We start from the raw sequence: 12,481 nt of genomic DNA, 5'->3' as shown, positions 1-12,481 counted from the left end.
CCGCCAGAAGTGGGAGAAGTCAAGAAAAAAAAATAATTATTGCCGTCTGTGACATCATCGCCGAGCTTTTCTGCAGACCTTCAGTGCTGTGAGGAGGAGCTTGAGTTTTAATTGTCGATTATGTCATCAGTTTGAATGCTAGCGCAAAAACACTGCATAAATTACCTACAGCCTCTATAGATTTGAATCATCATAATAACGCAAATTCTTGAAAAGCGATGCAGCTGCCCTTGAAACTCGATAAATTAAGCTTAGTTCAATCAACAAACCAGCTCCATAGTGGAAAAAAAAAAAAAAAAGCCAAATAATGGTCTTTTCTCAGGCTGCATGCATAGCGAGCATCAATGCAGACGCTTTACTTTATATTTTTTCAAGTAGCATTTTAAATTCAAATAAGCAACATGTTCATTTCAGACGATATCCCTGTGGCAGTATGCACACAGGCTGAGAGTGTGGTACGACAAGCTCCCCAGCAAGGTGATGTCAACTGCTGCTGCCTTCCGGCTTAATATTGCTCTTAAATAACCTAAAACAAAAAATGCTGTCCCAGTCGCAACATATGCAGAGAAGGAATGAATCTGAAGTTAACTTCTGCACTGTAAATAAATTTAATATAGTGACTACACTCCTGAACATGCCATCCTGGGAAAGTGTGCCAAAGGTGTACATAATGTGGAGTGAGGACAGGACCTATGTGTGCACTGCTATCAACAGTATGCATACGATGCAAGCCAGCCAGAAAGCAAATGCAAAACAAAATGGCAGCAGGCCTGTATAAGCCATGCACCAAAACAATAAAGAAAAATAACTTAATAAGGTCACAACAACATAAAATAAGCTACCTTCATCGTTCGAAATGTACCTTCAAAATCATATTATTAGATGGATTCTTACATACTTTTACCTGATAAATGAAGAAGCTGTGAACGCTTCTCATAGAACGCAAAAACTAACGGCGCATCAGACCACTCTAATGATCATCACTGCCTATTACCATGTGCTATACCATCTTGACATTTGTTGTCTTCAGAATTTTGAGATCTGGTGCAGAAGTGTAAATGTTTGGGGGAGGTAATCATACATGCTGAGCGAGTGATGGCTCAGCTAAAAAAATTAGGTCAACAGGAGGGTACACGTATACTCAAGCGCCTCATTGTCCTAATCTTTTCGGCCACACCATCATTTGCTCAGCACAAGATATGACAGCAAGGCATGCTCGTACATATAACTAGCAGTGCTATAAAAAAGGTCCTGGAACACTGCAAGAACGTCTAAGACCACAAAACATTAGAACATAACATGGGAGGCCCTACATCATGCGGAAGAAACTGGCTATTGCATTCATTTAGGCATCAATCCTATACACACCGCATGAAAGCAAATGTAAACGTCACTGATATAGATTTGGTCACAGGACAAGCTATATAAGTGCAGCAGCAAATGAAAGAAACTTCACGAACTTATAATAGGGAACAAAAGCCTATAGTCATGTCTGAGGTTGCACAGCACAAACAGTCATGCAGCAAACGCACGTGACCGAGCAAATGGCCCCTGTGAGGCCGACTTAAAAAACAACAGGCTGTGCTTCAATGTTACAATAATGGAAGAAATATGAACAGTGTCTCTTATTCGACCTAAAATTGGATATTCTTTGCTAGTTGAGACCCTCATCAAGCATACTTAATAAACATTGAATCTTTGCAGAATTGCGCAGTTTGCTTTATTTTCTCTGATTATTCGTGTCATACCAGCATAACAGCCTTGAAGAAATGCGCTGATCTTCAGGATCTATGTCTCCGTCGTAGAGTTGCATGTTTTCCCATTTTCATAAACTGTATCATCGCTCAATGCTTATTAATGACTTTTTCTTTACCTTCTTCCGTTTTTGACTGCTACGACCATCCATTTAAAGCAGGGGTTCTCAAACTGTGTTCCGCGGGCTGTCTTCTTGTGTTCCGCGAGAATCCTCAGAGCTCAGGGCAAGCACTGCTCTCAAAGAAAAATTTAATGGCGAAGGCTTGGTGAAATTTTGGATGGGGACTGCTCCGCTGTTTCCATGCCTCGTTGAAAGGGCAGTGGACATTTTGCTTCCCTTTGCAACTACATATGCATGTGAACAGGCATTTTCAGCCCTCGCCTATCTGAAGAACAAGCACAGGAGCCGTCTTGACCTGGCAGCTGATATGAGACTGGCTCTGAGGGGGAGGGGGGGCGGGGGGGTTCCCTGGAACTATTTGAAGGCTTTTGGGGTTCCTCCAAGCAAAAAAGTCTGAGAACCCCTGATTTAAAGTAAAGCGCTTGCAATGTCATACATCTAACTATGCACCTTCATTCAACCACATACTATAACTGACTAAAACGCTCTGCCTTCACATGTTGCTACCGCCACTGATGCAGATAAATTTTATAATCTATTGGCTGCCACTACTCTGCTTAATTTTTTGGGCTACATTGTTAACTCACTAGTGCACTAGGTTTCTGTCATGTATTTGTTATTTATGATTCTCATTTTTTGTTCATGCCGTTGTTTGTGAGACACTGTATAACTTGTATTACCGTTACTGTCTGCTGCTCTGTTTAATTTTGTGTCTTGCATTTTTGCAGACTCATATGCTTTTATCTGTTTTGTTGCAGTTTCTCAAAACTGTGGTTTATTTGTTTACTTTTGATTACATTCCAGTACAACCCCCCCCCCCCCCCCCCTCAGTAACACCCTCAAACTGAGGGCCCTTGGGGGTACTTTGTATAAATAAATGAAAGGTACAAGAAAAACATATTTTGAGCCAAATTTGCTGTTGTAATATGGCTTTGCATTAAGAATGCACAACCAATTAGCAATTACTACCACTCCCTCAGCGCAACTTAAGTTTCTACTACTACAATTCTCATTTGTCACTACCTATGTGAAAGTCCAGAACATGGCAACCAGTCAGTACAGACCTTATGTGACATTATAAACAACCAGTTCCTATTGAAGTGCTACTTTAGTTATTTCACTTCTACCACTTCAGTGTATTAGCCTTGAAACAATAAACATGTGCCACAACTGTGAGAATCTGAAGCACAGCCTACATATCATAGATTCTCAAAACACAGCAAGCAGGCAACCCCACAGGAGGAGGCCAACTCCTGTGGAACTACCTTGCAACCAGCATTAAAGTGACATGCATAGTATTGCATCTCACCAACAAACTTGGAGACTGGGTGTCTGATGTTTCGGAGGTCCCAGACACGGACGCTGCCGTCCCTGCACGAGTTGTACACCAGGTTCGGGTTGGAGATGCTAAAGCGCACCCCTGTGACCTCCTTCATCTTATCTGTGGACCAGTACCCCGCAGATCAATTGGTGAGCACTTCAGGTAGTCACAGAACACACTCCTGTCAACCATTCTAGCCACATGCACCCAAATGAGGCACAGTCTAGTATGCCTGATTGAATCTCAACAACCATTCCTACAAGACCTGAATTTTTTTTTGTTCCTAGCAGCTCCTCATATTACTGCTAGCTTTAAAATTGGATCATTGGATTAATAAAATTTGAAACAGCTGGTAACTCTGCTGGAGTCAGTGCTGCAGACATACGACATTAATGCCCAATTTAGTGAAATGGTAGTACTGCACAAGTCAGCAGAGAATGTACATTCCTTGCAGTAGACTTGATTAAATGTGCACTGTGTAAGAAGCAACCATCAGCTGCTTTCTCCACAAAGTGGAATAGTCTTTTATCAGAAAACAAAATGAACCTAACAGTGTGCAGCATGAATGATTCTTTTCTTTACCACAGTACTTTACACATAGCAATTTTAATTTCCATAGACCAATACCACTGCCAAACTTTCCCCAGAGATCACCAGCCTCATACAGTAGCTAAAGCACAGCAAGAGTTCAGGCAAGTGCCAAAAAGCAGTCACTGGAGGCAATCAGCATAGAAAGGCTTTAAAGAAAGAAAAAAAAAAATAAAATAAGAAGCACACCCAGATGCATGACAGCACCTAGGCCAGAAGATCAAAGGACACCGACATTGGTGAATTTTTAGAAAAAAAAAAAAGAACAGCATCCCATAAGCCTAAGTTCTGCATTATAGGGTAGAAAATAGTAAGGTATTAAATTAATAATATCATGGCATTAATAGTTCCTGTATATTACAGAAGTAAAGAATTCTCTAAAATTATTCTCTCTGAATAAATCCTCTGAAACTCTGTCGGTGTCCCTTGATGGCAATCATTTCCAGAACTACCTCAGTACAAACCCAAAAAGCCTCAAACCACCTTGAAGCCTCTGCCTTGGTCCTGTGCACCTTCGCTTGCATCCCATTCTGCACGACCAACTTTTATGAGAGGACTATCCATAAATGTCATCTCTAAACTCATCTTCCCATCATGCCTACATCATGCGAACAAAGCAAAAACTCGCGACTGAGTTCATATCAAATTTCCTTCCACATTTAGAGCTTAAAAACATTTTTGCAAAGAAATAAGCAAGGATGTGGAAACGTGTTAATTACTAAAGACACAGCAGAGTGAAAAACAGCATAAACATTTACAACAAAATATGCCATATATATTTTCCTGATTTTCTGCATATATTAGTTCTGATTTTACAAAACAGCACATGACAAATGCACATTTTCCCCATATTCTTACGCACAGATGTGCAAGACACTAAGGTACTATATGCAGGCATGACGCAAGGCTAAATGCAGGATAGTGAAACCATAGTGAAATTTTTGCAAATGTGATTCTCAACAGGTGTCTGTATCAAACTGCTCAAGACTTCCTCTGCTTGCCAACATCGGAAGTTGCCTACATCAGAAGAAGGTGTCCAAGCCTGGACACCCCCAACCACAAGAAACGAGTGGCTGTATTACACTCCAGTGATCATTGCAGTTATTGCTGAGACTTCTTACTTTTGCTTTTGAACTATCATTCATGAGCTCATGAAGACTCACACTGGCTTCAGGCATTGGCCTGAACACTTTTGCAACAGGCAGCAACAATTTCTTAATGCTTAGCCAATGACAAACATACTGTGACACAAATTAGCTTTTTCACAACACTTGCTGCCAAGTTTGATTGTGCATACCTTTTCATAAGTACACCTTTAAAACATGGCTCGACCAGTACATCTTATTTTATGAAAGACCACTAGCTTACCATGGTAAACACATTTCCCAAGCCTTAGTTAAACCACTTCATCCCCACGTTACTTTTTTCGCAAGACCTGGCACACATGTAACCTTCAAGTCAATCACTATCACAATTTCTTCTTTATGGTTGCCCACACGTATCCTGCTACAAGGCAAATTTCACTACTAAATGTGCCCATGATCATACACATGGTACTATGCAAGGCTAACTAGGCAAATTACATTAGCAAAAGCATTTGAACACGCGCAAAACAAAAGGGCACAGAGTGAATAAGTGCTATTATGAATGAAGGTTGTTTTAAGAAGGCTATCTGAATACTCAAAACAGTTCAGCACAACAACCTGAAGCTCATGATGTTGAAGTGACAACCGCTAATATAGCACACTTTGTTTCAGAAGCATTCATTTCTTACTGACCCAGCTGCCACCAATTAGTGCCCCTACCCAGTCCTTAGCTACTATCATTGCAGCACTTGTGAGGCAAGAGACCAAAATCGACAAAACACTCAACATAGCGCACAGAAAAAATGGTGCTAATGCGCCTAAATCTGAAAATCTGCAGAGCTGTTGCTTCAACTAAGAGCAGAAATTATTTCCACACAGGTAAATGTAGCCTGTTAACAAGGCAGACAACCTTCAAGGGTCACTCGCAAACAATTAAATCAATTTTCTGTCAAGTTCAATCATCAAAGAAAAATGCCCTCAAGCCTTTATGGACATTAACTTGGAAACTGAAACTGCCCCGATGACTGCAGCCTTACATTATGGGAAAAAAGAAAAAAAGAATTAAGTTCAAGGACTAAGACCTCCTATCTTCCTGCAATAATTTTATCACAAAACGTCCATGCTGGCATTTAGTTTCTTCACGTCGTATAGGTTGTTGGTACAGTAGCACAATCAGATCAAAACCATGAAATGAAAACCTAGGTCTGCACTAGCAACAGCACTTAAAAAAACCTTCATAAAGACTACCCTACAGTAATTTTTGACGAGTTCAACGAATGACAAAAATGATTCTGCAGAACTAGCGCCTTCACTAGGCTATTGCAATATGACCAATTTTGGATCCCTTTTCCTGCCACCAATAAAAAAACTACCTCATACACCAAAAAACGCTTACACCATGAGCAACATGACCAATTTTGGGTCCCTTTTCCTGCCACCAATAAAAAAAGCGACCTCACACACCAAATAAAGCTCACACCATGTGCCTCATAAGTGGTTTCGCGTAAAAAAGCACTACCCAGGAAAAACGTTCCACTTTCTATCAGCCACACAAAAGCCAGAAACTAACACATAAATTTTGATGACCCCTTCCAAATACAAACAAGCCATATTTTTTTTTTCTGCCCATTTTAACAGAGCACAAATCCTACCAAAAGAAAGAAAGCAGAAAAGAAACACACTGGTCCTGCCAATTCTCTAAAACATAATTACTGTTTGCAAAAAAACTAGATCATTGGCTTTAGAGCTTTACTGGACAACCTTGCAAACTAGATGACAGACAAATACGCACCTTGCAGAATGCCTTTCTGCATGAGATACTCATCATAGAGGTAAATGCTGTTGTCTGATGATGCTGCAGCTATTTTGTTGCTTGTGACAGACTGACTGCAAAAAGAAAAATCAGCTCAAATTTAAAAAAACTGGACACTCCAGTAAGCACAGTACAGTGAAACTTCACTTGAACGAACTTCAATGGACCTAGGAAAAAATTTGTTAAAATGAAAGTTCGCGGAACTGAGTTATGTCTGCGAAAGCTAGTTTCCATAAACACTGGAACTCCAATAAACACTGAGTGTTCAAATCATACCTCAACCCATTTATTTGTCACTGCCCACATTTGCAAGCAAAGAATGCAGAAACTTTTTGAAGCACTTTTGAACCCAGGACTGCCGTGGTCTTGAACTCTGTCGCTGTGTCCAAGCTCTCGTAAACCCTGTCCGGCGTAACGTTCTACTGGACACCAAAGGTGTTCATTTCTCCAAGCAGATCGCTGCTTCAGCAGATCATGGTTAAGCAGCAATGCATACGTACGCCTTTCTTGGAGCAAAAAGGCTAGTAGTGGTGAAGATCTAGCTATGGGGCCTATTAAGCGTGCAAAGCCAGCTATGCATTCGGCTGGCTACAAACTTGTTTAGATAGCCAATTCAGTTTAAAGCTACATGACTGCCACTTTTCCTCATGCTGTAATGAAATGTGGTTCTAAACGTAAAATATGCAACAAGAGTGCAGGTTGTGCACGTTGAAGTGCCAAGTTTGACATGAGAGACACAGGAAGACGCCGCAGAAAATGTTCATAGAAGTGAAACGAGCAATAACTCAATTTCGTTAAACTGAAGGGCATTTGCATAGCATTCAATGGAGCTTTGGTGCGGGATTTAAGAAAGTTTGTACAACTGAATACTTCATAATGCAATTCCGTCCAAAGACAGAGTCCTAGGGCTGTGCATACAAGCGAATGGCAAAAACTTTAAAACAATCATAAGACTTGAAGCGAGTACCAGCGGACACGTGAGCTACTAAAACACATTTCCAATAAGCATGCAGGGATGAAGGAGGTTAATCTTTTGAGATTGCTTCAGGCTTTCATCATAACCCGTGTGCTATATATTGCCTACCTCGAACTCCATTTTCTGATTATAATTTCCTTTTTGTCCAGCAGAAAAGGACAAAAATGAAATTATTATCGGAAAATGGATCAAAACCGGATTAGGTCTTCCTCTGAACACTTCGACGATAAAGCTTCTAAGGCTAGGTGTGTCTATCACTGAATGAGCTCATAGAAGCCGCCACGGTGTCGCAGCATCAGACTTTTAAGAAGCAAAACTGGAAGAAAAATCATGGAACACTTTGGCATTTGAAGCGGACAGATAATGTACCTAGAGCAACTAAGGATAGACTCAAAAAATTCTAGAGGGCACTTTGGACCACTAAAGTGTGATGAGGCAAAAGCCATTATAGCGGTGGATTGTAGCCCTCCACTACGGCACCTGTATCTCCCTCTCTTCTTTCACTCCCACCTTCCTCCATTCCTTTACGGCGTGGCACATGTGCCCACGAAGAATTGACAGATACTGCGCCTTTTCTATCCTGTAAATCAATTTCAAACATCGCTGATGCCTGCTGTACTAACGCCTCCTAAGCACCTGGGTCTGCTTCTGTTCACTGACGTTTTACAATTCATTTACAGGAATGGAAAGGCGCAGTATCTGTCACTCACGGAATCCCGCTATCAAGCTCATGGTAAACGAGGAATTATGAACATTTCACGATCCGGGGCGTGGCGTAGTTGGTAAAGTGCTGGGCTCCAAGCTGGCTGGGGATGCAAGGGATGGAGGTTTGATTCCGGCGGTTTATTTATTCTTAACCCTCGCTCTCAAAAGCATGACACCTCTGCTGACAACCTTCTGTCTACAATGATGAGGCATTAAAGGCTTTCGCTTTAAAATTCTCCTGCTGCCAAAGAACATGCATCCGGTAGTTCACAAAGGCAGATGTAAAGATAGAGCTTTGGCCCCACAGGTCAGATTTCAAGATAGATCCAATGTGCTCTACACAGGCGCTGCCGAATACAATAGCAAGGCAGCACACACAGCAGCAGAGGTTCGTGAGAGTGAAGACCTGGTCTCGTGCGGTACCATTAAAACCAAAAGTGCAACTGAGGCAGAAGTTGCCATTGCTCTAGCTATGACATAAAACGATACAAGGATGATAGTGACTCCAAGGCAGAATTAAGAATTATGATATGGCCAGAGTTTCTGCTGTAGACATCTAAATTCTGAGAGAAGGGCAAGTGCCACCAAAACAAATTGCACTGGTCTGGTCCCTGGCTCATAAGGGTCTGTGGGGTAACAAAAAGGCATGCTATCACCCGAGGGCTCACTTTCTGATCGATTGCCATCGAGGCGCCGCCTCCACGCAAGGAACCCCTCCGTTCGGATGATGAACTCGCAGGATTCCACGAAATTATTTCTCATTACAAGTTCGATCGTAAGACCTATCGAGCAGCAAAAGCTCAGCAGAAAAGAGGAAATCATATGGAGGAAACTGCAAACTGGGGTGTTTCCGAACCCTCAACTGCACAGTAAATGACATCCAGAAGCATTTAGTCTTAGATGTACGCACAACAATAGCATTGCAGATTTAGTACACATGGCCTGGACCTGCCCTTCATATAACAACCCAAATATAAATGTAGATTCCTGGAAGACCTTATTACTCAACCCTGAAGCAGAAGAGTAATGCAACGTCACCGGTTTCGCCCTGGACCCAGTCGAGTCTCAAGGGATTCCGGCCGACGGTTAGGGGAATGAATGGGGGTTTAGGCTAAAGCCTTCTTTCCAGTCATTCTTGACGGGTGCAAGTAAAGGTTATTTCTCTCTCTCATTTAAACAATGTTCGTTCAAGTGATAGCTAGTGTATTCACCACATTATGAAATTTTGCTCTCATGCATGCAATTTTTATGGACCCTAATGCTATTCGGAAAATATGTCAAACAACTAGCTGTACAGAGTAGTTTCCACTTTCAAGGTCACACCAGGACTATGCACAACAGTAGCACAAGTATTTCAGTCAATGCTTGTAAACATTTGCTTTAGCAGCAATTATGTGCAGTCAAAAAATAAACTCGTATAAGTAAATATGTTAACACGAGGTTGGAGCAAATTTTCAAAACAAAGTTACTTGCTTCTACAGGCATTTCAGGTGAGAAATATGCAGTACAAGAATTTTTTTTCAATAATTTCTCAATTTTTCCAGTCCCACTGTTTTTAACCCTCCAGAAATAAATCCTAAGCATGTGATAATATTACATTAAACAGCCAATGGCACCCATACATTAAAACTTGAATTTAACCAGAACTAGTTCACCTCATAGTAAAATACATAATGAAATGGAACCCATAATATGCAAGTGGCACTAAATGATGCATATATACCTCTGCATATCACATTTAAGGCTCTCTTGAACACGGCTCAGAGACACGATTGAACAGTGGTACAAGACAACAATGCCGCCTTAAATATTTTTAATCTTAACCAATTCCTAATGTTTCATAACCCAAATAGTTAAACTACAAGATGCCAACTTGGATCAAACATCTGACAAATAGAATGCAATAAAAATGCACACAATGAACTACAGTGCAACACACACTACACTAGTCACCAACCGCAAGGATGTAATGCAGCTTGCGTGCCGTACTGATTTACAACATTCTGTCAACACTTGCAGTAGTTCAACCACCAAAAGGGTTTATATTACAAATTTTTCACAGAGGTAATGGTTACACAAGGGACCATGAGGCAGTAACAAGTTTAAAAATGTAAAAAATTACTGCATGAAACGACAAACTATCAACACCTTAATAGTTGTCAAGGCAGAAAGCTTAATTAAAAACACTAGCGCATAGAAGACAACAGGACGAGCGTTACGACCGCTCGTCCTTTTTTTTTTTTTTTGTCTTTGTCGTCGTTCTATTAGCTAGTCTTTTGAATTAATAAATTATCCTAGCAGCCTATGATATGGTCAGCCGATTTTTCGATAAACAAGCCGTTACACTTGAGGCTTCATGATCTGGTAGCGTTGAACTGCCACGTTACGTCACAAACATCGCTAGCTAGAAGAAATTGGCAACCACGTCCAAATTTTAACTTCAAGTCGATTTCTTACCTTAGTCCAACAACATAGCTTGTGTCCTTGGGAAGATGCTTTACGGCAAAGACGCCCAGTCGCTTGGTCGCCAAAGCTTTCAGGTCTTTCATGGTCATGTTCTTCTGCGGCGACTTCGAAGCCATGTTTATGGCTGAAGCTGCAGGTTTAATTATTATTTTCAGCGCAGGGTCAGGGCCTGAAACTTGGTTAGATCGGAAAAGCAATGTCAGATCAAGCTGAACTTGCAAGCATGTTACCGGCTCTAAGCCTAACACCGGCAACGGAGTTCGAATTGATATAACGATCCTCAAAATCTCCGAACAGAGACCACGCGTGCAACTCTTGCTAGAGCAAATACTCTATCGTGTTCTTCTCGATTTCTTTTTTTATTTAATTCGCAGAGAGGTTATAGATCTTAAGTACAGTGGAACAGAATTGACCGAACATGACAGACATTCGGCGGGGGACTCCATCTCACGTGCGACAGAACGCGTCCCGATTCATGAAGCTAGTTAATTAAAACTGCATCTAACCACCCGCTTACCTAAAAGTGTCTTGAGGCAATCGAGTTATAGCACAATAATATTAAAATACCGAGTGCACTTACTCGAAGCCGGCAACTTTCTTTTCACGGCTCCCTTTCTCCCAGCTCCAACGCCACCACAACACCGTTTGAACAGCAGCCCTGCACGAATGGAAATAGAGAGGGGTGAGGTGGTCAGATGGATCGGTCTGGATCGGTCGGTTTCTTACCATCGTCGTCTTTTTGCTTCTTCTGTGTTCACTGCAGACTAGTAAAAAAAAAAAAAAAACGTGTACAAACGTAAAAATATAATTATTATTACTTTTTAGACTTTTCAGGAGCATAAGTGACGTAAGTTTGCAGAAAAAAAAAAAAAGTATGGTAGCGTAACGGCGTAACTCCCATAGAAGCTTGCGTTCGAGCTGGTCGTTTCAGCGATGACAGGAGAGAGGCGTTGTGTGCAGTAGGAGCGCAGTGAGCGCGGAGCAGACAGCTGGGTGAACCGCCTTCGTCACCGCAAGTTCAGTCGGACTCCGAAGGCGATTAGCGATAAATTGTGTCGCTTTAGCTCCCACACGCTTGCCTAAATGTATTAAAACGGTTATGTTCATAACAAAACAACTAGTTCCCTATAAAATAAGCGGCCGTCGTCAGGGAACGGCGATACAAATACAGGCAATGTAAGATACAGATTGCCGGCGAACTGACAAGCAACGGCAAGATATATTTCCTGAACGTATTGAGTACTTTATTTTTCGAACACTAGCGGGAGGTTCAATGACGAATGTCTAACGTATTTCTATGATCATTACAAGAATTTGAGTGTGCCGATATGCACTAGGTTGTTTTCATTTCCCCTGGGGTTAAAAGGGAAGATAGAAGTGGGACCGACGGAAAATAACTAAGTCATATACCGGCGATGTAAGTTTCAAGACAGTTTTGACCTATATTTTGTTTTGAACATTGTTTTTCTATTCGCGTAGTGTCATAGCTAGGGTCGAATGAAGATGCTTTTTGGTAGCGATGTCTCGCGGATCTCAAGTCAAGGCTCCTAGCTTATTTCTTTAGATAAGTACGTATTTCACCGTTGTAATCGCAAGCGATGTAGCGAAATTTTGCTTGCGGGTATATATTTGCAACACGATAAATGCGCTG

The 12,481-nt window shown here is 41.4% G+C and overlaps 1 protein-coding gene across 3 annotated transcripts in view; it reads right to left on the bottom strand.

Moving 5' to 3' along the window:
* Positions 1–11,521, bottom strand: part of LOC146203083 (uncharacterized) — a 96,582-nt gene extending 85,061 nt beyond the window's left edge. For 2 of the 3 annotated variants that reach the window (XM_084588504.1, XM_084588506.1), the window contains exons 1-4: positions 11,411–11,521; positions 10,822–10,960; positions 6,663–6,757; positions 3,186–3,317 (exon numbers count right to left, since the gene is read on the bottom strand). In XM_084588504.1, coding sequence (XP_084444630.1) covers positions 3,186–3,317; positions 6,663–6,757; positions 10,822–10,946 — 352 coding nt within the window. In that variant the 5' untranslated portion in view covers positions 10,947–10,960; positions 11,411–11,521. Of the gene's footprint in view, positions 1–3,185; positions 3,318–6,662; positions 6,758–10,821; positions 11,006–11,410 lie in introns of all 3 variants that reach the window. The other variant, XM_084588505.1, reaches the window with a different exon arrangement.
* Between the last annotated feature and the right edge of the window lie 960 nt (positions 11,522–12,481).

This window comes from Amblyomma maculatum, chromosome 1 (assembly GCF_055883805.1).
Source record: "Amblyomma maculatum isolate TAMU_Amacu chromosome 1, ASM5588380v1, whole genome shotgun sequence".
NCBI lineage: Eukaryota > Metazoa > Arthropoda > Arachnida > Ixodida > Ixodidae > Amblyomma > Amblyomma maculatum.
The sequence above is the reverse complement of the archived record's forward strand: the minus strand, read 5'-3'. Positions and strand labels throughout refer to the sequence as shown.